Source organism: Cuculus canorus, chromosome 1 (genome assembly GCF_017976375.1).
Source record: "Cuculus canorus isolate bCucCan1 chromosome 1, bCucCan1.pri, whole genome shotgun sequence".
In the NCBI taxonomy this organism is placed as follows: Eukaryota; Metazoa; Chordata; class Aves; order Cuculiformes; family Cuculidae; genus Cuculus; species Cuculus canorus.
Window position 1 is genome coordinate 135,394,481 of NC_071401.1, and position 25,470 is coordinate 135,419,950.

General features: G+C 39.1%; 1 protein-coding gene across 1 annotated transcript in view; it reads left to right on the forward strand.

Moving 5' to 3' along the window:
- The window catches only part of ITPR2 (inositol 1,4,5-trisphosphate receptor type 2), a 265,394-nt gene that overhangs the window by 31,589 nt on the left and 208,335 nt on the right, over positions 1-25,470 (forward strand). The window contains exons 2-9 of the mRNA XM_054072496.1: positions 1,148-1,218; positions 9,052-9,167; positions 10,348-10,434; positions 11,118-11,276; positions 16,813-16,911; positions 17,389-17,472; positions 18,582-18,728; positions 20,000-20,095. Of these exons, the coding sequence (XP_053928471.1) occupies positions 1,148-1,218; positions 9,052-9,167; positions 10,348-10,434; positions 11,118-11,276; positions 16,813-16,911; positions 17,389-17,472; positions 18,582-18,728; positions 20,000-20,095 (859 nt within the window). The remainder of the gene's footprint in view (positions 1-1,147; positions 1,219-9,051; positions 9,168-10,347; positions 10,435-11,117; positions 11,277-16,812; positions 16,912-17,388; positions 17,473-18,581; positions 18,729-19,999; positions 20,096-25,470) is intronic.

Below are 25,470 nucleotides of genomic sequence, written 5' to 3' on the forward strand. Positions count from 1 at the left end.
GCACACAAATTGTTTTTGGGAAGTGGCAGGCCAGTAGCGTGCCCTTAAACATTATTTTCCTGCATAATTGTTTGGAAAAGGCAGGTTACTTACAGGTTACTTCCTGAAAGTAAGCTGAATTTATGTTTAGGAAGTTCTGTGTTAAAAGTAACAATTTATGATTTTGAATTTTGTTTGTTTACCTTTGAAAATATAGTGAGAAATATATTTGATTTGTTGCTTAGATTTTCTGCTGTGGATTAAATAAATGCTTATTCACTTTAGCAAGGGAAAATGTGGTACTGTGAGGTTTGATTGGAGTTGAACCTTAATTCCACATGGATCCTCAGAGGAAAAATATTGGAAAAGATGAAGAAGAATAACAGAATGTTGAAAGACTGAAATCCAAGGTGCTTTATCAGATTCCAGATTCAAATTCTAGATAAAACAGTGTTATGAAACACCAAGTCGTTGGAGAAATCACCCTGCATGTCTGGATCATGTAAGCAGATCCACATATACTCTTGTACCCATGTGAAGGCTGCTTTTTGTGTATCCCCTTAAAAGTCCTCAGTGAGGATGCAGGAATCTGCAAGCATGGGACAGCTTGCAAGTGTAGGATCAAGCTAACTTGCAGTGCTTTAGATGTTCCTTCTTATATCATATACGAGTGTGCCTTCCCAACTTTTTCCTTTGAGGTCTTTTGCCAGTGCTCACTGAAGTGGCTTAGAGTCCCTTTGTTGATTTTGATGAATATTGGCTTATTCCCCAGGGTAATGGCTGTGAAAAGTTGACAGCTGCAGAAGAGCAACTGTTTCTGATTCAGGGTTAATGGGCTCCAACACCACAAACCAAGAATTTTACCTGTGACATCAATGCATACGTTGTATCAAAAAGGATGTTAACTGGATTTAAATTAAGTGGGATGTGAAACATAGGCCGTAATTTAGTGCAGTAGAAGAAATCCTCCTTCTTGAAGGCAAATTTAGAGGTTTTTTTCCCTTTGTTATGTTTATAACTGAGTAATAGAATTTCTAATTTTTATTTTTAATTAAATTGGAGAAATAAGTAAGCTTCTGTACCTATTGTATGACAGGTATGTCTCTGCCTTTGTATACAGTGAGTCAAACGCATGTTTAGGTAAATGTAATAACCTTTGTTTTTCTAGGTTGGTGGATGACCGGTGTGTGGTTCAGCCAGAGGCAGGTGACCTTGCTAATCCTCCAAAGAAGTTCAGAGGTCAGTAACTGGGGGTATTTTTTTTTTAATGACCTACTGGTGTGTATTCTAACTCCTTGAGCACTTTGCCTTACCAGACACACTTTCCAGATGCTTTCATGCTTTCTGAACACATTGCCAAAGTTTAAAACTAACGTGAATGACAGGTTTTGAGAACTGGATACCAAAACAGCAAAGGCACAAGAGACAGGAGGAAAACGTGGGGAGAAGGTCTGATTTTCTTGTAACCCAAGAGTCGATTGCTCTGTTCTGTACACCAGATGCTGATCCCCCCTGTATGACCAACTCCTTGCTCCAGCCTTGCCTTACTGTAAAAGGGCAACAAGCTGGTTAAGTCCAAAACTACTTGAGCTGCTGGTTCATTTGGTTTTTTTTTAAAAGACAAGGCAACATTTTAAAGGACTACATCCAAATATTTTGTCAGCTTTTTGTTTTCCTTTTGCTTAAAATCTTATATGATTTTTCTCAACTTTCTTAGACTTGACCTTGTAGATTTGGATAATTCTGATATTTTGCTTATTGGAAAAAAAACCCAATGCAGTGACAGCATGCAGTTTGTACTTCTTGAATGCTAAAAATACTCCTGTGGTATCAGAAGTTCTGTGTGTTTATATACGGGAAGAGAAATAAAACCTCTCAGTCTTGTCTGTGCTTGATTTAAGCCATTGGCTCTGGTTTTGACAAAGTAGAGCTTTACTAGGCCGATCCAGACCTCTTTTGGCTTACATGGGCTTGGATTCACACCTGTTATGGGATAATGACAGTTATGGCTTGCCTGGTTTAGAACAAGGGAAGTGTTTCATGGCTGCTTGCATCTATCACAAGGAACCTTATTTTATTTCCAGTGTTTATTATACTGTAATATTTATGTGCTATTATTCAAAAAAAGTTGCATTTAAAACATTGCAAGACTGAAGTTTTGCTTTCTCAGAGTTTTCAAGATACGTCAGCAGTTGGTTCCAGTTCCAGCTGTGAACATACAGCCCATCAGCAGGTCTTGGAAATTGAGAAAGTGAGCATGTGTACTTAGAGAGTACTAGTGATAACTTTCAATCACTTACGTGGTGTAACTTTATAGCAGAGGTGGGGACAGCATCTAGTTCTCCAGTGTCGCTTTCAGGCTATCTAACTGTCATTTCATCGTCTCGCTGCCTACAAATATATGTTTAATTCACAGCTTCCAGAGGGCACAAAATTTCAAGTGGGGATTCTTTGGACAGTATTTCTATCACTTCACCACCTTGATGTGTTCCCGAAGTAGAACATATTCATGAGACGGGAGCCACTGTAAAAGATTTGCATGTGATAGTATAATTGCAGAATACATCCAAATGCCTATAGTCAAGGGGTGGAACAGAGGTTTAAAAGACAGTCTTAGCTTTTTCATTGTCTGACATTTGAGGACTTGACTTTAGAACTTCAGTACAGTAGAGTTCTTTTATTGTAGTTCTGTGATGTTCTTTACTAGCTAGAAAAGGCAAAGAATGAAAAAGTTGATAGTGTTCTGTGTTGAAATTTTCCAAAAAAACCCAAACCAAAGCGATTTCAACAGCATCAAGAAGGTCTGGGCACTTCAATCCAGGATGCAAGGTTATTGAACTCTCGGTGCTAATGGCATGCCATCAGTGGTGGTAGTAGTACATGTGTATGTACTGTGTACGTAGATGAGATGTCAGAAGGGGAGGAGACACAGACAAAACGTACAGCTCTTTTCTGCTGCGGAGGGAATGCAAGGACTGCATGCCTGAGTTACATCCCAGCTTCTGTAGGGGAATGTTTTTTCTTAGTTGTAGACAGTTTTGGCTCTGTTCCCTATTGCAGCCTCTGTCTGTTGCTTGCATAACACGTCCCTTTATCTCAAGTTGTCTCTGCTCTCTCTTCCCCACAGCATCCGACTTTTCCTTTCCTCTAACCCAGCTCCACCACTCCTTGGGAATCCCCTCTTCTCCCTTCCTCTCCCTGCCCTCAAACTTGTTACTAGCTACTTTCCTTGTCTTCACTGTTGTCTCTTATCTCACTTTGGCTCCAGCAGCCTCTTTTCCTGTCACCCTTTACCTGTTTCTGGTTTAGAGTGCACCCATGTCTGGCTGAATTTTGAAGTTGCTTGCTTCGCTATTGCTAGCATTGTGGTAGCACACACATTTGGAGGAACTGCAGCATTGTAGAAGAAGCTATGTTAGTGAAAAAGTGACTTTCATCACCTTAATTAGTGCAACACACCATGCTAGAACAACATGGACATATTGTTATGAGCCACATCTACTAGCATTTTTTTGATGCTACGAGTATTTATTATTGTCAAGTGGCATTCAGGAGAATGGCTGCAGCAAAGGTCAAGCCATTGTGAGATTAAGGAGAAAACTACCAAACAAGTCAAATTTGAAGTGTGGAAACAGCTGAGGTTTTGCTGAGAACACAGCAGGAGCTTGCTTTCTAAGTGGTGTCTGTCGTACAAGATCAACCAAAAGCACATCTCTGCCATGCTGTGGGAAATTTCTTAGCTCTGCTCAAGAGCATTGAGGCAAAAGAGTTGCTAAATGTTGTTCTTATAACCAAGAAATGTAAGCAAAACCCATATTTTCCCCCCTCAAGAATCTTCTGGGAAATAGCATCCAATTAAAATGGCAAAGTTAATAGAACAAACAAAAACTGCTTTAAGTAGGTTCTTGACATATAAAGACGACTTGGGCATGAATGATTAATTGGGTGATTAGACATAAGCAACTAAAAATAGCATCTAACAGCAGGAAGACTAGGGTCACTTTAGTAATAGGAACTGCTGTCTGTGTGGTTTACAATGTTTTTGTCAGTGATAACTGAACTGGTCTTGATTTGAGGTTAGAGCATGACCTAAGAGTCAAAGTAGTATGAGAAAGGCATGTTTCTAACAAGATGTTTAGATTCCAAGGACTGACTCTGAAAATTAACATCAGAGGACTGTGTTTTCTCTTTTTGGTAATATTTTATCAGCCTTTTCCCCAACAGGAATAAAAAAAAAAGGATTCTGTTTTTCTAACTACTTGTATCCCTCCCACAGAGTTCACTCAAGAGATCAAATTTAGGTACTGAGCTGTTGCCCTGAACTGAAAGCCTACGTAAAAAAGTGTCCCAAAATAGAAGTTTCGTTTTTGTTATGTGTTTACTTTCTTTTTTTTTTTGAGTGGGTGGTAGCTACTCTAGTTGTTTCTGAACATCCTACAAAACGGTGTATTGTTAAGCTAAGGGAAGCTGTGGTTACTTTTTAGTTTGTGTCCACGTGAATAAGCTGTGGTCCAGATTTCCTCTTCGGGCACACTGGAATGAACCTGGAGTGGTTCTGTGTTCAGCAATGTGCGTATCCAGATTTACATCAGTGTAAAGGAGGGCAGAATTTGGTCCCATATGTTTCCTGAAGTTTATGGGGTTTTTTGTTGTTGTTTTTTTTTTTTTTTAAAAAAAAACTTGTTTACTATTTCACAGTTAAATTTTAGGGACTGATTGAGCCAGGTATTTCTTGTCCTAATTCTGACGGAAGCTAGTGAGGCACATAATGTTGTAGGGAAATGTGTATCCTGCTGCAGGGCCAGATTCACAGAGATGAGGAACAGCATGTCACAGAAGTCCTGTTCCTCTGAAGAAAAGTCATATCATAGAACTGCAAGTTTCCTTGGACTGTGACCTTAAACACACTTTAGCTTGATGCTATTACATCCAATGGGAAACACTTTCAGCTTCCAAGGTGTAAAATAGCAGAGATGAGACCAGCTTGTTGGTCAAATATAACAACTCTGAAAAAGGAGCAGAGGTCTCTCCTGTTTTAAATAGAAAATAACTTAAGCTCTTAAATTCATTTAAACCTCTCTATATTTTATACCCCTTTTTCTTGAGTCATCTGCAGTGGAAGTGATGTTTGAGTTCGTAGATCCCCTCCTCTTGCCATTCTCTCACTCTTTAGTGTGCTCTGAACTTTTCTGACATTGTTCTTTCCCCTTCTCTCCCTTCCATTGTGCTGCATCCTTTCTTCCTCCTACCCTTCACTCTGCTGTTTTCCTTTTCACTTGCCTTCTCCTACATAATTTTGTTTTGTAATTGTGTTTTCTTCTTGGTTTTGCTCCATTCCATAATTGCCTCCATTTTTTTCTCAGAATCCTGATGACTTTTCCTGTCGTCCTCCTTAAGACTTTTCATTGCCCCACTCTTTGCTCCTTCACATTCCACCCTTTCCATAGGCACTTCAGTTCTTTTTTTTCTGTATATTTATCAAAACACATAGATTTGTGTACACTGTGATTTAATAGCCCTATGACTTCCACTTACCTATTTGTCAGCCTGTTGGTTTAAGTAAAGCCATTTGATAATTTCTCTAGTTCTGCAAATCATGGAAACCATCCGTGATGGGCAAGAGTTGAATTTCTAACACTTTGGGGAAAAAAAAAAAAGAGGGAGTGCAGGGTGAGAGCATCTAACAGATACTGATCTAAGCCATCTTTACCCAATATCAATAAACCTTTAAAAGGCATAATAATTATTTTCCTTTTCAAACTTCCTCAGTATAGTGGCCTTTTGCTCAGAGAATGTAGTGTGTGTGGTTGTTCCATCCACTGTTGCCTTTTGAAGAATGGCATTTAGTGCATATTCACAGGCTCAGGCAAATGGTCAGTTCAGTGCTGAGTGCATCCTCCCTCTGTGGATTGTTGTCCTCATTTTGGAAGTTGCAGCTTTCTATCTTTTGATTGTTCTGATTGATAAATGTATTTTTTTCCCCATAAGTAGGTAATTTATTTATGTCTCGGTGTTAGTAATTTGTCCTGTTTTTTTACTTTCTAATAAGCCAAGGTGTGGTGTAGGAGGTGACCAGGGAGAGCTTTCCCCTTTTTTCCATTTTGTAAAGAAAAGTTGGAGTGATTTTTATTGTTTTAAAAATGTGTGTATGTGGGTTGGGGTGGGCACTGTGTCTCGTTTTCTCCATCTTCACTTTGTGTACAAGTAATTTTTGCCTGGAAGATTTTGTGGGTATGAGAAAATTGATGAAACTGCAGATGTTGAACACATCAAAGTTTAGTAAGTGAAACTCGTTGATCCTTTAAAGCTATTTGCTTTAAAGCTATTTGTTTACCTTTGATAGTGACCACTTAATTAGTGTCCTCAGGAAGAGAAGCGTTTATGTAAAACTCCATAAAGTAATGAATTAGGAACTAGGGCTATCTGAGAGTGCCTAAAGTACTTAGAAGAGACAGTCTGTCTCATGAATGAGTTGCTAGATGGACCTCCAGGAGGGCTGAGCATTTGATCTACTGTGTGTGCTGGAAAGTTGCTTTATAATCTTATGCCTCAGTTTCTCTTTTTTCCTATTTATTTAAACTATAGCCTCTCTAGGGCAGATACTGCTTCACCCATTGCCCCTAGTGTTTAGGACCACAAAGTTTGAATTTACGTAGTATCCTATTGTTACTCTAATAAAAGTAAGTAGAAAAAAACAAAAAAATGAGATGACTTCTTTTTAATGTAACTGGAACCATACAAAAAAAAGGTTGGGAAAAGCTTGTCTGGAAACAAAGACTTTTTTTATTTTATTTTTTTAGTCTATAAATTGCACTATCATTAGGAAAAATTCAGCCACCTTTGGAAGGCAGACCCACACAGTACTGACTGTACCTCCGTGCACATCTTGCCTTTCTCTGTAGTGTGGTAGCACTGTGCTTTGCGACTCTGTGAAGGTGGAAAGTGATGTGTTTACTCTAGTAGCAGGATGTGTGGGGAGTAAATGAGAACTGAAGACTGATCCTATAAAAAGAATGTATTGTTACTTCAGAGCAGTTTTCATGAAGTCTTCTGAGCAGGCATGTTAATTATAGATTGTTACAGAAAATAGCAGACTTTTTGTCTTATGAGCTGCAATCCTGATACTCAAAGTAAACTCTCCTACAACAAAAAGAACGATTTCACAGTACAAAGTGTTTTGTAATTGTTTTTTTTTTTTTCCTTTTCAGTGTCCAGGATATTGTAGAAGTTACCTGGGAGTTATGTACTCTAGGTCGTATGATATAGTTCTCATTGTAAATGTTCCCCTTTGAAATGAAAGTAAACACCTTTGCAGGGTGGTTGGGTTTGCTTTGATAAAGATTTGTAACAATTTCTCCTAGGACAGCAACTCAGGACTGTGATTAGGGAGCAAACTGGTGAGGACTTTGGGTCAGTGCCTAGGAAAGTTCTACCACTGGAGGTTTTTGTATGAACAAACTTTGGTGCTACAAGTAAAAGAGGAAGGTCAGTTGCTAGGAAGGGAAGAGGCAATGCAGTGAAAAGCTTAGTATAACGATGGCCAATGTATGAGCGGCCAAATGGCATACTTGCAGAACTAAAAGCACTGTAGCTTAGTTTGTGGCCTGAGAGCCAGCACTCTTAGCTCTGGAGACACAGGTGGTGGGAGGAATGTGTGGCACAGTCTTATTTGTGGTTTTGGCAGCAGTAACGTAAGATAGTTGTGCTTAGCTAGGCCTGATTGCGGTGGAGAATGCTGCCTGTTATATTTTGTTATATACCGCGAGTTCATTTTTACTTCAGAAAACAAGACCAATCTTCACACTAGATTTTCCTTCCCTCTTCTGTTGTATCGTAGGAGGGGTTTCTGCTGTAACTTGATTTCAGTAACTCCTCACAGACTGATGGAGGTGTTGAGCTGGATCTCTTCTGCCTCCTCTCTGCATGAAAGAATAATTCCATTGGACTAAAAATGTGGAAAATGAGCATCTGCCTTGATATCTAGCATCATCTACAGAGAGGCAATGACTTTGAGATAGTTCCCTCTTGCTTCCCTTGCTGACATTTTGTGACAGTAAGTGGTGAATGACTCCACTCCACTGTATTTAAAAAATGACACGCAAGGTTGGTAAATTCAACAGGGTCACTTATGTGTTGATCCAGTGTGTAGTTGCTTCTCTGCTGTCTTTACCTTCCTGAGACTCTGACACGGAGCAGAGAGAAAAGAAATTATTCAGAGATCATCCTCCTCTCAAGGTGGAGTGATTCTTGGACTGCTTGTCTGTCAGTGACAGTTAAATATGGAGAGTTAAAAATTTGGGACAGACCTTTGATGTCTATAAATCACAACCTATACTGTGGAACAGTTTCATACTATAATATACAAGCAGTCCTGTATGTTCTTACTAGTCTCACAGCAAAACTCTAATTGTTAATTAATGTTTTCCCATCCCTTCCTCTTGCCAGTAGATGCATGTGGGGTGTGAAAGGACATTTACCATCATTTGCTAAGTAAAATGTCTTTCAAGCTTAGCTTTTAGAGCTGTTGATTATTAGGACTGTGCAAGACTAGGTATTGTCTCTTTAAAAGAAGTTGGGTTTGGATGAATTGTTTCAGCTAGATGGTCCGTGATCCTATTTCCAGTCTTTTGGACTGTCAAAAAAATCCAAAAAGTCTTGAGTCAGAGGATGTCACAAAATTTAGTTTATTGCCAATTAATGTTAACCTATAATTATTGATTCTGGTATTGGGAAATAAAGGTGAACAATTGAACAAGCTCTTAGGAAAGTACCCTTGGCTACTATCCAGACACATCTCTCCCCCGTTCTGATCCCCAGCTCCTACACTATATGTGGTCCTCATGTCATTGCAGTGAGGTTGCATGGACTGAAGATACATGGGGCACCGAAGGCTTTAGGTTCAACTCACATGTTCTGCCACCTGGATATCATTGCCATCAAGCTGTTTGCTTACTATGTTTAAACACTTGTATCTAGGCATTTCTGGAAAAAGAAAACCAACCAAAGCATGCTTACTAATGATGGAAGTGTCTTTCAGGGTTACTTATGAGTACTTCTTTCTATCTTTCACAGATTGCCTTTTCAAGGTATGTCCTATGAACCGATATTCAGCCCAGAAGCAGTACTGGAAAGCCAAGCAAGCCAAACAAGGAAACCATACAGAAGCAGCACTGCTGAAGAAACTTCAAGTAGGAGATGTGTATTTGTGATCTTATCTCAATCTGTAGGCTGTAGAATTACAATAGAATGAGAGAGAATAGCAACGAGTGCTTTGGGAGCCACCCTGATGGGTATTATTATGCCACTGTGGCAATTTTATAGTCTCCTTAGCTCTCCTACTTCCTTCCTGGCACGTATTGCCCCTGCCCTGGATTCTATCTTACTTTGGACTGGGGGTTGTGCCTTTGCTATAAGCCAGATATTGCTTTCAGAAGTTTTATAAACTGGAGATAGAGTGCTTAAAATCAGGAGTGGGCTCTGTTTTAAATCGTGCCATTATTTTAGAAGTCCTAGGATTTAGGCTGTGGGATGGGCAAAGAGATGTTTTCCATGCTTCAGTCTGGGAAATCCTCAGAATTGCAGTTGTCTTCGCTTTTGGTCTAGGTGATTCTTCTCTGAAGCATTGGGCAGATTCTATTTTGCATCAAATATGGTGTAGATGGAGCAGTTCCTGTCTCTGAAAAAGAGCTAGCCTTATATTATAATTGGATTCATAAGACTAAGTGGGAAAAAAGGTCATATCAAACCTGGTTAATAGTTTCATGTGTAGTCAAAAGGCTGCTAGGGCTTCCAGTTAAAAACAGCAATGAAGTCACATAGTGTAGTGAGTGTAGTTAGGGATAGCTACACAGCAGTTAGAGCTAGGAGCTGAGAATTTGTTCTGTGGCTGTGTTTGATCCAGGCTTTTGTGCTTAGCCTTGATTTTGCAATGTGTGACCTAGTAGTTTTGTTTCATTGTATATAAAGTCAATGTATTTATATACAATTAAAACCCTTGCAAGTAAAAGGAATGGTGACAGGGAGAAGCTAATCATAGGCCCTTCTTTTTCCTCCTTCAGGATGAAATAAAGCACCTGGAATTATTTTTTCTGCTTGAAAATTTTTAAAGTAGTATGCAATTCAGGTGTGATCCATAAATTGTGACTGAGTTTCTATTCTAGATAATAAAACCCCAGAATCATTCCACTGAGGCTGGGTGATAATAGGCTGCAATGAGTCTTGGATGCTAATATTTTCAGTGCAGTAGTGCCTGCAGATTGGAGGAAGCATTTTAAATATGTTGCCATTTTTCTTTTACACTATCTGTTCCAGTAGCTGAACACAGGTACTGATTTTGTGGACTTTAAAGAAATAATCTTTCTCTTGCAGCATGCAGCAGAACTGGAACAAAAGCAGAACGAAAGCGAGAACAGAAAGCTGTTGGGCGAAATTGTAAAATATAGCAATGTCATACAGGTAACCTACTGAAATTCATCTGCCTTCTCTCAGATCTGGAAAGGAAACAGTTGTTTCATTTCAAGGTTATGGTGAAAATGAAACTAACCACTGTAATCTGGATTGTCAAGGGTCGAGTAAACAGAACATGGTGAAGTATACAATGTCGTGTTTTTCTGTCTTGTTTTAACATCTACCAGAAGTGCTGCATATTCATGTTTAAATAATATGTCATAATATAAATTTTTATGTGTAATTTTTGTTGCTGAAGTTTAGAATCTGAATGTAAATATTTATCTTTTATTTTCAAGATTTATTTCAAAATCATATTTTAGAGGTGCTGCGCAGCTACTTTTAAATCACTTAAGTAATTTGTACTTCTTGATATATAAATGAGACAGAAGTTATGTTCTTAAGTGCAATACAACTTTGCTGTAATGGATGAAATTCCTGAAGGTAACATTGTTAATACTGTACCTGTGTTGTATGCGTTGTGAAGTTGATTGCTGACACATTTCTCTTAGTCTGAGATATACCATCTGTTTTCCTTAATTGTGGTATACTTTGATAACTCTTTTCTAGTTTTATTTTTTCTTTACTTATGTTATGGAAGAACTCTACAGTGTGAAAGCCAGTGCCTCCTCTTTGACTGAAGGAAGAAGAAAAAGGCTAGAGTAATTTTTTAAATTATTATTTGTTCACAGCTACTGCACATAAAAAGTAACAAGTACCTCACAGTCAATAAGAGATTGCCAGCTCTTCTAGAGAAGAATGCTATGCGAGTGTCTCTGGATGCTGCAGGGAACGAGGGATCCTGGTTTTATATCCAGCCATTCTGGAAACTGAGGAGTGAGGGTGACAATGTAAGTGGAAATACTGTGTAAAAAGGAGAAGGCAGAGAGTTTCCAGATGACAAATGATTTCTTTGCTACTGACATAAATCATCACGGATTAAGTTCAGTGCTTGGGACTATTAGCTTTTATGTGTAACTAAAAAGTATTTAGCAGATGTTATGGTCTGGAATATGAAATATTGCCACATTCATCTGAGTCTCTGCTGACCTGTGGTGGGTCACCTTTGCTAAACCCACCTGTTACATGAAGATTTACAAAGCTGATCATTAGTCATAATTTATGCTAGAGTAAAATTTTTTTTAGAAGTGTTTTTAAAATAATCTGGGCAACATTTTTTTCAAGAGGTCAACAGAGGAGGTCTCTAGGAAATGCATTATGTTTTTTTAAAATCTTTATCCCCCCTCAACATGACAGTGGCATCTATGACTGCAATTGAGTTGGATTGTGCGATGGATCTTTTCTGGAAAGGTTTCAGTAGGAGTCTTGCATATTGGTAAGGGGAAGAATGTATAGAAGAGCTTTTTGCTGCAGATCTGAGAGTTGCACCATGAGATCAAAACTCTGTTCTTCGTTTAGATGGCTGTGGCTTGATTAAGTGCCCACTGTGGAAAGTTCAGATCTGCCTCTGGGAAGGCCACGTGATGAACTTGCGGTTTTATGTTGTAGACCTGGCTGGGAATGCTTGGCCGCTCTCCTCTGTGAAGAACGCAGTGAAAGAACCGTCTCAGGATCACAGACAGGGAATGCCTGTTTTCTCGTGTATTTTCTCTCATTAACTTTGTGGTTACCCAGCTCTTGGGATGCTATCCAGGATGAATGTGGTTACTTGCAGTTCCTTTTGGCAATCTGTTGTGGGAAGGGGAAGGGCTGTATTCCCATCTCCTGTTCAGGAGCCCCTAAAAGTCATAGTCTTGCCCTGCTCTGTGCGTTGATCAGAAGGGTATGGTGAAAACCTCTCACTGTTTCCCCAAGCCTGTTGCAGAGGAAAACAGCAAACATGGATAGTCCTCTGGGGCACCTCTGCATGGCTTTTCAGCTAGGGAAGAGAGGTGTTGTGGATCAAACATAACCCTTTCCCTCTTTGGGAAGAAAAAAGGTGACTTACTGCTTTAAGGTTTTGACTTAATTTCTTAGAATAATATTGGTTCAGCATCATCTTAATTTCTCAAACCTTTATGGCTGGGAAATAAGTGCTTGTCATGCTCTCCAGAGTGAGGACTTGGGGATCTCAGGTTGTGATCTGCAAAGCTGTTGTGAGCTCGTACAGCTGAGAGCAGCAGAATGATCTTAAGCCTTAAAAGTCATCCTTGATACAGTAGAACTTTTGATTTAATTTGACACTGTTGTGGGCACATGAGAAATGTGAGAGTTTGGAAGCCATTTTGCTGGTCTGAAGAGTTTGCAGATTGCTGCAACATCTCTCCTAGTTTGTTCCCTATGGAGCTGTACTTGACGTACTCTGTGCTACAAAGGCTGTGTGGGAAAAAGTCAGGTTTTCTCCCAACTTAACAGCTTCTTTAGGAACCTGCCTGCTGCTCATTTGTCAGTCACCAGATGTCCCCTTGCAGAGCTGGGAGCTCACCATTATATTTTGCAGAGGGAATCAATGGGGCCCAAGTTTTTCCTTCTTTCTTCCAGGCCCACATATATCTGAAAGTTTTCTTTGCAAACTTCTGAAGCTAAACATCAATCCTTTGGTAGCTTTCTTGTAACTGCTCTGGCAGTTTTCCACCACTTCAACAGTTGTAGAAAGCAGGCATCTGTTGCAAGGAAGGCAGGCATAGCAAATGGTGAGGAAAATGCTTCATTTGCCTCTCACGGACTGAAAGAGGCTCCAGTCTTGTACCCTCTCCTTCCCTCTCAGTTACTGCCAGACATGTGCCCACTAAAAAGCTGGTTTCTGAGGGACTCATCTACAGAACACCTAATACCACATAAGCTGAGACCACTTTATTTACTCACTAGGTTTAGATTTTAAAGGACTTTGTTTTTTTCTTTTGTATTCTTTTCTTCTTCTGACCTCTCAGTGCATGGAGTTAGCTGGGGATATCAGGTCCTTATTCTGTCTGGAAAATTTGTGTTTTTTTTTTAATTTTCAGTTTCCATGCTAAAAGAAGGAAATTCCTCAAGAAAATGCATTTTAGAAAGTCTTTAGAACAGTAGAAGCAAGTATTGAATTACTGCTTGGATGACCGCTGCTGCGTCAGATAACCCAGCAAGGTCGATACAAATATGCCATATATTCTAAAAAAAGGGTTAAGTCTAGGGGAACCTGTGATGTAGGAAGTTAAATGTGAGACTTCCTGAGAAGTAATCATGTTTGCTTAGCCTTGTGAAATATTTCAAAAATTATTTTTCTGAAGGGGGCTTATTATATAGCTTTATTAGCAACTGATTAGTTAAAGTAATGAAAAATATGTTACTAAAAATGTACAGTAATAGGCATAACTCTGCAATACCTTATGCAAACTTTTATTAGGCATCTTTTAGCTTTCCTTCAATGGAAGATGTGACCGATTAGGGCTAGAACTGTTTCCAATTTGACTGAATAGCAAAATGGATTAGCTCTGTGTGGGCTGCATTTTTGCTTGTCTGCCATTTGAAGACTTAATCTTGCAGAATGCTGAGGGAGGTGGTCTTGGACTTGGAGAATGCCCAGCTGTCTGTGGGAAAGTTTTGTTAATCCTCATGATCTTTGAAGTGTGTCAGCAGTGCAACCAGCAGATGTGGTTTTAACATTAAAGCAATGGAGATGGAGTAGCAGAGCCTTCGGTGTGCCCAGTAACCTACTTGGATAGTTAGCCCAAACTGAAAACGCTGCTACTGCATCTTCACAGCTTGAAACTGCCGGTCTATGTGATGCACTGTACCCTCTATTAGGGTAATGCCTCAGCTCCTTGATTGTGGTGTAGATGTAGCTGTCAGATTGGCTTTCAGGGCTTATATGCAGCCAGGGCATTGCTCTACGCGATGCTTTAAGTGATGCCAGGGCTGGTCCCCTACCCAGAAGACAGAACACCGTCAACTTTGACTGTGTCTCTTCCCATTCGGAGTACAACTTTTCCACCAAGACATGGACAAGTAGGGTTGCATGAATTTATAAATTACCTTATGCAGGAAGAGCTCCAATGCATCCAAGACTGCAGAACCTTGTAGGTTTATCTTGACTTCCAAAGCTGAATTCTCTATAAATTTCATCATTCTTTCTTTTCTAGACCAGAAAGGGTAAAGACTTTTTTCAAAGGAATCCAGAATGAAATCCTCAAAAGCTATGTTTCTTGTGCAGCTTTAACAAATTCATGTATATATGTAAGGAAGAAGACCTAGAGACCTGTCAAATTATCTGCTGCACGTCTACAGCATATTGTGACCCGCTGTGGCCAAGGGTAGCTAGGGAAGAGGATAAAGGTGTCAGTTTTAACCTTGGGAATGCATTACTCTGTCTTCTATAATCTCTATGTAGTACAATTCTACAGGCAAAAATACAGGCACATAAGCATGTGCATGCTCTGTATCCAGAGTTTTAGGCATCCTGGGGCATTATTTGGAGCCAGAAATAAACTGGGCAGGGGATGGGAGGAACTCAAAAGAGCAGACTTGCAGCTTGCCCTAGGCAGCCATGTATAAGAAAAAAGGATTCCCTCTTTGCTCTGCTTTTGTTTTACCACATCACTGGTAGACGGTGTATAAGAACCAAGTGCTGTGAAGTTATCTCTATCCCTTCCTTCCCAGCTACCTATGGAGGTTAGATGCAAGAAGAAACAGAAGAAATAAAAAAGAACATAAGATATCTTTCTGCTTCTGTGACAGCTGGCAGTGCTGGTCAGCATCAAAGCAGGTTACTGATGTGGACTTGGAGACAGAAACCGTGAGCCTACATAGCAGTTTGTCCTTTGATATGTACCTACAGCAGAATAGTGGTGTACATCTCCTTTCCTCTGGTTGATTCCATGATAATTACAGCCTTGCATTCAGAGATGCGTTTCCCCTGCCCGTTCCCCAACCCCCCCCTTTTCTTTCTTTTTAAATAAGATGCTCAATGATGTGCTCTCTTACTAATTATGTTGGTATAGTCCTGGTGTACTTGCAATAATTTGAAGTCCTGATTCCACTTTGCAGGGTGCAAGCCTGATGGTTTTTTGATTAATGAATTTTCTGGTCATAACTACTTAAAATGGGCTGTAAGTAAAGTCTGTGTGAAGCATGGCATGCAGGAATGTATTGCATAAGTAATGTATCTTAAGGGCATATTGTCTTTGTTTTGGTTCCTTTAATGAACTTATTAGTTATTTGGATCAAATAGGAATTCTATGTGTAGTTTGAGCATGATGACACTGTCTATCTACTGTTTATTTTAGCTGTGTTAGTAAATAACAGGCAACCTTCTTTCTCACTTCTGTAATAAGTGGCTCAGATTCACCTGTGTTGAAGTTACATGAGGCTGAATCGGGCTCTTCTTTTTCATAGGAATTGATCTGGTGATCAGTGCTGAGAGCATTTTTGCTTGTTTGTGTTCCAAAAGAAAGCATGGCTTGCACAACATTTCAAATAGCAAAAATCACATGTAGCCACTTGTCTTCATATGTGTGTTTGTGTGCTTAAAATTGCTGTGAACAACATAAGCAAATCAGGACCCAGTGCCAACCAATCTACGTGGATTGATTTTTGTTTCTAATTATTTACTTTCCCGCCCTCCGAGTTATGAATTGAATTCTCCATATGTATGTCTCAAGTACTTTTTGGGTCAAAGACATTTTTGTATATTGTTTTTCCCTGTCTGTATAGGTAAAGAATTGCAAGGGAATTTGCTTGCAGGGAAGTCACCTAGGAATTCCTTTTGTAGAAAGAAGGTCTCTCAGCTGATGTACTGGCTGCCTGTGCCGAGATCCAAACATAGTTTAGGAAATAACAGCAGAGGGAGTGGAGTGTGTTCACCTCTCTGAAGTTTCAGTGATTTTTATTCCTTTCCTGGTTGCAGTCATACTATGTAAATCAGGAAGCTTCTGAATCTGTCCTGATATTTGCCAGAAGATGGTCCACACAGCCGGGGTGTCACTGGACTTAAGAAGTCTTGTCACAGGCAAATGTTTAAGGCTTTTGTGAAATGAAGGACGTTGATGGGAAAAGTTTGATTGAAAGCAAGGGAGGGAAAAAAATCTTGCTTCCTGACTACAGATTATTTTCCATCCTTTCTCTGCCTTTTGGCTGGTAGTACGTAGGGGGTAAAGAATAGTTAATGTAGCTTTTAGATGAACTGAACTGCTCTTGGAATTCATAGGTTCAAATCTATTCCATGATAGCAAGTTTCTGTTGAACTGGGTGACATGCTTACTGAGAATGCAAGGAATCATTAGTGTGACATCTTGAACCCAAGCAGTTGCAAAAGCATAGGCAAACAGAGGCGGTGTGTGAATTGTCTGCGAATGAATTCACTGAGTGCCATTCCTAGAGCATGCATGTGAGTCATTTTCTAAAAGTGTAACATTATTTCATTTTATTGGATAGTTGCATAGGTCTAAATTGCATTTTATTTCTGAATTCCAGGTTGTTGTGGGAGATAAAGTCGTACTGATGCCAGTCAACGCAGGGCAGCCTCTACATGCCAGCAACATTGAGCTTCTAGACAATCCTGGCTGCAAAGAGGTGAGGGAGGAGGGGTAATTACTAACCTGAGATGTGTTATGCTATGTTCTTTACTGGTAATGAGAACCCCACCATTGTCTAGATGCCACTATTAGATATTGGTTCCAGCTTGGCCTCAAAAAACCGAGATGAAATATACTTATTCTTGGCGCAGTTCTACATGGCACTGAAAAATTTGTGAGGTTTGCTTGAGTAACTGAAACCCTCACTGATGTAAGAGTAACGCCTTTAACAACAGCTCTTTAGGTCATCGTGGTAGGCTGTAAACACAGACTAGCATTTTGCCCTCTGAGTCTTCTCCAACATCAATGTTATTATTAACACTTGAGAGCTTTGGCATCAATGTTAGGAATTGTACAAATAAACAGCTAAGCCGTGTCCCATGCTACCCTAGATGTGATGTGGTCTTTTAGAAGAGTAGAAAGTCTAAAAGAAAAGAACATATATATATATAAAATTGTTTTTTTTCTTCCAAAGGTAAATGCTGTCAACTGTAATACGAGCTGGAAAGTAACTTTGTTCATGAAATTCAGTAGTTACCGAGATGACGTACTGAAAGGAGTAAGTATGATTTTTTTAAAATTATTTTTTTAATTTGAAAAATCATGCCGTATTTGACTGTAGAGAAATATTACATGATGAATAAAAGAAGAAATGAGGACATCATGGAGCTGTTGAGGATCCCTCACTCCTGTCCTTCAATAGCCAGTATGTTTTTGCTTTGTGTTATTGTCTTACTAAGTGAAGTTGTCTGGATTGTGCTAGCTTCTAGCCCCTTTCCACTCCCAGGGACGACTGAGGATCCATGAAAAAAGATGCAGTTCAAATCCCAAATGATGAGGGGCTCTCTACAAAGTACCTGTGACATTTCAGTTTATGCCGAGATGTATAACGTGCTTACAGAAGGGAGTGAGGCATGAAAGATGGCAATAACTGTAATAAAACAACATAGCTTTAAATGCTCATGGGTTAACACAGCTTCATACCTCTAGATCACACTCTGAGATCACTTATATTTTCATTTTAAATAAATAAATAAATTTTGTCTGTCCTCACTTGTACCTTAACAAGTAATTATCAACTGTCTATTTTTTGGTAGGTATGAAGGTACCAACAGTTTTTGAGGAAGAAAGGGAAAATGTTGTATCTGTCTAGACCCATTTGTGGGTAGTGTTTAGAGCATTGGGGAAAGGTGGAAGCAAGCAAAAAAATACCAGCTGAAGAAATAGAAAGACAACATTGGTTTTGGTTACAGAGTACAAGAGATGAGGGAGTATTAGAGAAATCTGTTCGCTTTCCCTTAATGCTAAAAGAGATGAGAAAATACTAAAAGAGATGAGAAATAAATAAAAATATTTAGTTAGCTAAAATTAACTCTTTGGGTTAACTCTTGCGCACGTTCTTTGCAGTGCTCTGAAACAAGTTCTGTTTTCACAAAAGTGCATGGATCTCCTGCAGGACTGAATTATCTCATTTCATTTCCAGTCCCAGTGCTGAGATTGTATGCTTGGCACTTGGTAACTGCTCCAGCAATAGAAAGCTTATAAATGTTTTCTTTGCATCAGCTATGTTGACGTCACTGGACTAATACAGGATGAATCTAGTGGCTTTGCTACGTAATTATGCTGCATATTACGATGTAATAATGCTTCTTTTTCATATTACTTTAGGGAGATGTTGTTAGGCTGTTTCATGCAGAGCAAGAGAAGTTTCTGACCTGTGACGAATATGAGAAGAAACAACATATTTTCCTTCGTACTACATTGCGTCAGTCAGCCACTTCTGCAACAAGTTCTAAAGCACTGTGGGAAATAGAGGTATTTTCTTTTTATTATAAATATTTTAGGACTTGAAGGCCAAGGTTCAGTAAAAATACTTCACCACAACATGAATCATTCATAGCCTCTTGATATCATCATACACCTCCCTGTAACTATTATTATTTTATGAAGTGGTTTGTGTAGGATGAAGACTGAAGGGATGCTTTATTACTGTGTATATGTAGAGAGGCAATGTTTTTTTAGCATATTTCTGTGCAGTAAAATGACAAAGGGTCAAATTCAGACTTGATGTAATTTGTATGGTTTTATCAAAGCAAATCAAATGACACTCATGTATCCAGAGTTCTGCATGTTTATATTTGACTTAATGTGCACTATAGGAAATTGAAATTCATGAATTACAAGAAAACTCACAAATGTGATAGAGTCCACTCTTCTGCAACAGGGCACATCAGCATCTGTGTGAAGTTAGGTTGAATAGAGGTGTTGATGTTGAATTGGAGGGAGTTGAGAAGATGACTAGCAGATATATTTTTGTTTGACGAACATTGAAGACTGGTATCTTTCAAACCTTTGCTATTACAGTTAATGTAACTCCCGTACGCAAAAGTTCTTATGTGCTGAACAAACTTTATGCATTTAAAACAGCTCCTCTCTCAGGCAAATTGATGACTTTTGTCCGAGTAAGACTGTATTGAATAGAATAAATTGTACTTGTAGTTAGTGGAGATTGCTTTAACTTCATGAGAGAGACAGGCACTGCTGGATTTGAAGGGAGAAAATGACCTACAATTCACTCGAGAAAGAAGAAATAACCTGGGATATTTCAAATTATATGGGACTGTTAATCATGTGAAAGAAAATTTACCAGAAGCGCACAGTGTTGTTAAAACCAGAACTGATACAAGTGATCAAAAATCAAAAAGTGATCATAAAAATATGAGAGGGTTTGAGTTTTGCCTTTAAGTAGTGTCCATGTAAGTGTAGAGAAGCTGCATTTACTCTGTTGAACTGCAAATTCATGCTGCATCAATTTAAGGAAAAATTTGGCTCATCAGGTTTACAGGGAGTATATTAATGAAAACGTGGAAAGTAATAGGAGGAGTGTATCCTTGCATGTGGCAGAAAATAAATGTAAGTAGTTGTTCCCTATAGTGGTCTGAGTGAGAGCACAGAATTCCTCTCTGTGGTAGATTATTTGTAATTATGTAGTTTACATATTTTTATTTGGAGTGATCTATAAGAAATGTCAGTGATCTAACTATGATCTTGAGGAGTACCATTAAAATCTATACTACTTCTTTTAGGTTGTCCATCATGACCCTTGCCGGGGAGGGGCAGGACAGTGGAACAGCTTGTTTAGATTTAAGCATTTGGCAACTGGAAACTACTTAGCTGCAGAGGTAAGAATGTCAATTAAACAGGTGGTTGTGTGCTGCCTAACCAAATACTATACGTCCTCATAATTCAGAAATGCCATAGTGTGTAGGCCCATGATGTAGGTGTCTGAAGAGGTCCCACATCAAGTCTGGATGGGAAGTACTGGATGTACACTGCTGTGTCATGATGTATTGCTGTATTCAAGGGTTCCTAGGAAATTTTTTGAACTGCAGAAAGCTAGTAGGTGAGTTCAAGACAACATCCAACCTTAATTTCAACTGTGCTGTTGAATTGTGTTGGAGTAGCAGCCGAGAGAAAACACCACTGCTAAATATCCATTGTATTTGCACTGAAAATCCTTAAATTCACTTATCTTTCTGTTCTTGTTTGCCCTCGATTTTTTGAGTAATGTTGTGATCAGTCAAATATTCTTCTTCATTGGCTGAGGCAGCCATATACAGATTAAAGCTTTTAGTGGGGAACAGAATGTAAGACAATCATTGAGCTTGATTGGAGAAGCCTGTGTGCAGGCACTAGAACACATACTCTGGAGTGCTCTAAATCAGTTGTCATTCGTCTTTGTTCCTACAGGCTCTAGTTTTCTTGTAAAAATGTTTCTACAGTGTTAATTTCAGTGTATTGATCTCTGCCGGCCAGCAGGTGGTCTAAAGGCATCTTTGCATTCTGTAGAAACCTGGGGAAGGACAAACTTTTCCTACATTGATGTCATGACTTTTGATGTCATGCTAGTGCATCAGTATTATAGCTGGTTGCAGTGTTCTGTTGTTTCAATCTTGTGTTTTAATGAAAAAAAAAATGAATAAAGGAGGGTCTGAGGAAATCTTGCCCTTTTTAGTGGAACAGAACATCCAGGAAGAGAAGGAGTATAATCTTGCAACTTCCCTGATTATTATCTGGTAATTTATGCTTAGGCAAAATAGTGTTGTGACTCCCCAAATGAGAAACTTAGTGTGTTTTAAGACCCATCACTGCCTTTAAAAGTAAAATGGGACCCTTGGGAAGCTGGAAGAGAGCAGATAGTACCAAGTTTATGAAATGAGAGAGCCTTGGGTTTTTCCCTGGTTGCAAAAAGCCGTGAACTTTTGAAGTCATGTCTAATCCATATTAGAACTGCTTTGTGTCCAATTTATATCAGTGGAATGAAAAGTAGATTTTTTTCCCACTGATTTACTTAAGTCTGTTCAGGATTGCCTCTTCGACTCATGCTTGCAAGCATGAGGTTGAAAATTTACTACAACAGCCAGTTATCACTATGTTAGGGAATCCCTGAAAAAAACGACTTGCTCTAACTGGATTGAGTTACGTTTACGGCAGTGCAAATTCCATATGCAGACAAGTCCTTGGTGTTCCCAGGGTGCCGCTTTCACTTCCCAGGTCCTGACACAGCCTGGTGCTGATTTCAGAGTAAGAGAAACAGGAGCTATCAAACCTTTGCTTATATCTAATTACGTCAAAACTAGTGTCAAAACATAAACAGAGGAACACCAGGAGAGATACTGATATTATTTTCTGTCTAAGACTGAATGTAATTTGGATGTTTTCCTTGATTTTAGCAGTAGATTATGGTTAGCTTAGAAACTTGATAGGCCTAAGTGGAGAAGAGCACCATCTCATTAAAGGCAATGGTCTAACATGCCCTGACCTCTACACTGCTGCCTCCATACTGCAGCAATACTTCAGCTGGCTTTATTGTGTAGTTAATATTGGCTAATAGTAGCTAATTTTCAAGTGGCAATCAGTAATCCCACCTAAGAGACAGCTCCATTTGCCTTTATGTTTACAGTGAGAGATGCTCCTAGTATTACAGAAAAATTTTATTCAGACTAGCTGGGCTAATGGAGAGCCAGGAAAGGAGTCAAGCACTCTGGTGGGCTTCCTTCTCCCCCCATACCTCATCTGCTCAGGAGTTCTAAGGAGAAAAATCATCAGATGAAGAAATGTCACGTTAGACTGCATGTTGAACATGAGCTTAGGTCCTTTCTATTTCTGGAAAGGAAATCCCCATCAGTAAGACTTGTAATGTAGAAAGTACAATTGGCACAGTTGAGTGAGAGCTGGAAGAGCGTTTGGGTTGAACAGAGGTGATATTTTGTAACTAGATAGAGGCGTTAGTAGCTGTATCTATGAAGTATAAAATACCTGCTGGTGGACATATTAAAGGTATCTGTGTAATAAAAACCTGTGAACTGTATTTTACACAGTCGACATGTCAGGCACAACACACCAGCCAGACATAGACTTCAAAGATTTGTGAAGCAGGCAAACACCTAATGTGCATAAGCTAACTTAAAATCAATTGGGCAAAGCTTACTGGACACTTATCTGTGCTCTTGCAGCACAGGAAGATTACTCATAGTATGGATTATCAACAATGTCACATGTTGCCATGATCTGATTTTGTTTATGCTTCCATGATAAAGATATCTACTGTGGAATAGTAAGTACAAACACATAAACAAAATTCACAAATCTTCTAAGCATTCTGTTGTTGACTAGTTATACGATTGCTGTCACAGTTTGAGTTATTATAAATCAGGATTAATCACTGTTTGTGATCATCTTTTCTTTACATTATGCTTCTGTGAATGAGCTTGATGTGTACCACTGAGACTTCTGCAGTGGGATCTTGCATGGGTCAAGTCTCAGACAGTGTCTCAAAAGCATCCTTTACCTGGGTGTCTGCTTTTGCTCCTTTGCAGTTAAGCTTGTACCTCATGTGAGCAGTGCTGTGCCTTCTTTTTTACTTGGAGGCTTCCTGTGCCAGATGTAACTGATCAGCCTGATTTGTGACTGAGTGGGTCTGAGCGATGCGGTGAAGGAAATGGTACTGCACTTTGTTAAGGCAAGGAGGTGATCTGGGAGCTAAGAAAATTCAAGACCCTTGTGCCAGAGAATTTAAAAGTAATAAACTTAAAGGCATTTAAATACTACAATATATAAGTTTTTTTAAAAAGTGAGGCAATACAGTTGTTCAGTAAACAAAACAGTGCTTGTAAATCTAATTCTTTTAAACTTGAGAGAATTAAGTCAAGATATGAGTCCTAAATTACATGTTCCTAAGAATCACAGCCAATGATCCAGCTTTTGTTACTTCTCTAAGAGTCTTCTGATACCTCTGACTTCTGACAGTTTAAGGCAATACCATTTCCTTTACTCCTCTCGCCACTTGGCATAACTTAGGCTAATTTTCATGAATATGCTTTGAGGTTCCTTAAGTCCTACTAATAACATAAAGCAACCTAGACCCTGTGACCAGACAATAGGCTGAAGGTGAGCCACCCTGAAAGACCCACTACTAGGGGAGACCCAGTGGAAGAGATTTGCTGATTGCTCATTGTCATTCCTCTGCTACCCTGCACATCCCAGGGACACGGTATGACACACCAGATGCATGTATGCTTTCTCACAGTTACTTAAGGCACAGGCAGGATATACTGAAGAAAGGGTTTAATGTTTGAGGGTAAGTCTTGGGACATCAGAAATCTTCTGATGTCTTCTCCATGTCTGGCATTTGGAAACCTGAAGCCACTGCCTCAGACATTCCCAAAACATTGAAATCATAAACAAGTGCAACCGACTGCTCAGCTGAAAAACTGGAAAGAGAAATTCTCTTCTTGGAGACAGTGGGAGTTCTGCTGTTAGTGTTAGAAGGGCTTGATATCACCCAAAAGGTCTGAGCCAGATTCTTAGCAAGAGATTTAGATGCTAAGACAACAGCTAAGGTCCAGGCTGCCGAGTTTTATTCTCGTCTTCACAGAGCCAGTAGTCTTTTAGAAAAAAAATCTATAGAAAATTCCGTTTTTAGCACTGGTTACAGCAACATGGCCCAAGTTATTTTAAAGTTTAGTGTTTGTAATGAGCGTCTGTAAGGTTAGGTGAAAATTGAATGATTCAAAGTAACAAACTCTCCCAATTTTTTTTTAAAAGTCTTTTCAGTGTATGTACCCCTGTAGAACACACCCAAAAGTATCTGTCTATGTGTGAGTGAGCTACAATTTACTTGAACAGCCTTCCTAATGCCACAGGTTGGGACCACACAGCTGTGCCTTTCTCATGAACACACCTAACTTATTCAATATTCTAATCACCAGGATAAAAGTCTCTTTGAACTGGATATCAGCTTATCGATTGTGCTAAAACAAAACATACACCTTTAACATTGTTCTCCATGTGTGTAGCGGCTCCAATTCTCAGATTTCTGAACTGGATAATCTGTACTGAAACTATTAACACTTGCTGTATTAGGATATTAAATAGAAATATATGTGAATATATGTGCTTATGCATATATATGCACACACAAGAAATGCAGGGCAAGTCTGTAATTTCATATTAAAATTCTCAGTTGAGATGGATATTGCAAAAATAATAACAAAATATATATGCAAGTATCAAATCATATGGTAGTCTCAGATATTGCAGTTAACAATAGACAAACCATAGAACATTGCTTGTGAAACATTTTGAACATGTACATAATCACAGTGCAGTTTTTATAAGGAAAAGTCTATGATAATTCTGTTTTACTTAGTTGAATAGAGTAAATTAGAGGTAGTAGATATCTTGGCCAAGATACAGGGGTAAATCTGGTGTGGTAATTGTCTTTAACACTGAATTAACTATACTATACTAAATGAACTAAGATAATGCAGGCAAGATGACAACCTTACTATTTACCTTCTTTTGATTCTGTAATATTGTGGCCATAAACAAGGGTTCAAATTATTACTGTGTCTTCCAAGATACTGCACAGAGTACTGGTATTGCTCCAAAAGGTAAGCTGTATCCTGAAGCTCTTCTAGACAAAAGAGAAGAGTGAGAACAGGCTGGCCAATGCAATAGGTTGAAGCAATAAGCTCAGAGGTAACTACAGAACCAAAATTACTTTTTCTGACTTGTAGTGTGCTTCATTCATTAAACAAAATTGTTGCTTATATAAAGGCCCTCGTTGAGTAAAGCTGTTGGGAGCACCCTTGTCTTTGAAGTCAGTGGAACATGAGCATTTATGTGCTTAGGGGTCAAGGGTGTCTCAGATAGTGGCCTAATGGTTTTGGACTTCCTCTAACAATTTTCACTTGTGCAGCCATCCCCATGACTTCTTTGACCGTTGTTGGTCCAAAGCTTGTATAATGGCCACTTTTGACTTCTACATGTGAATCTACTTCATAAATGGCTTGCACAGGATAATTGGGATGACAGCTCTTTAGCACTTATTATGGTGATGGAGTGGTCACAGAGATGAAGCTGTCCACTAGCTAGCTGCTTTAGGCAGAAGTAGCAATTGATGTGCGTTCCCAGTGCATGTACCACTGGAAAACTCCTCTGGCTTTACTTATAGGGTTTGCTTGCTTTCTTCTACAAGAGTGGAAGTGCAGGG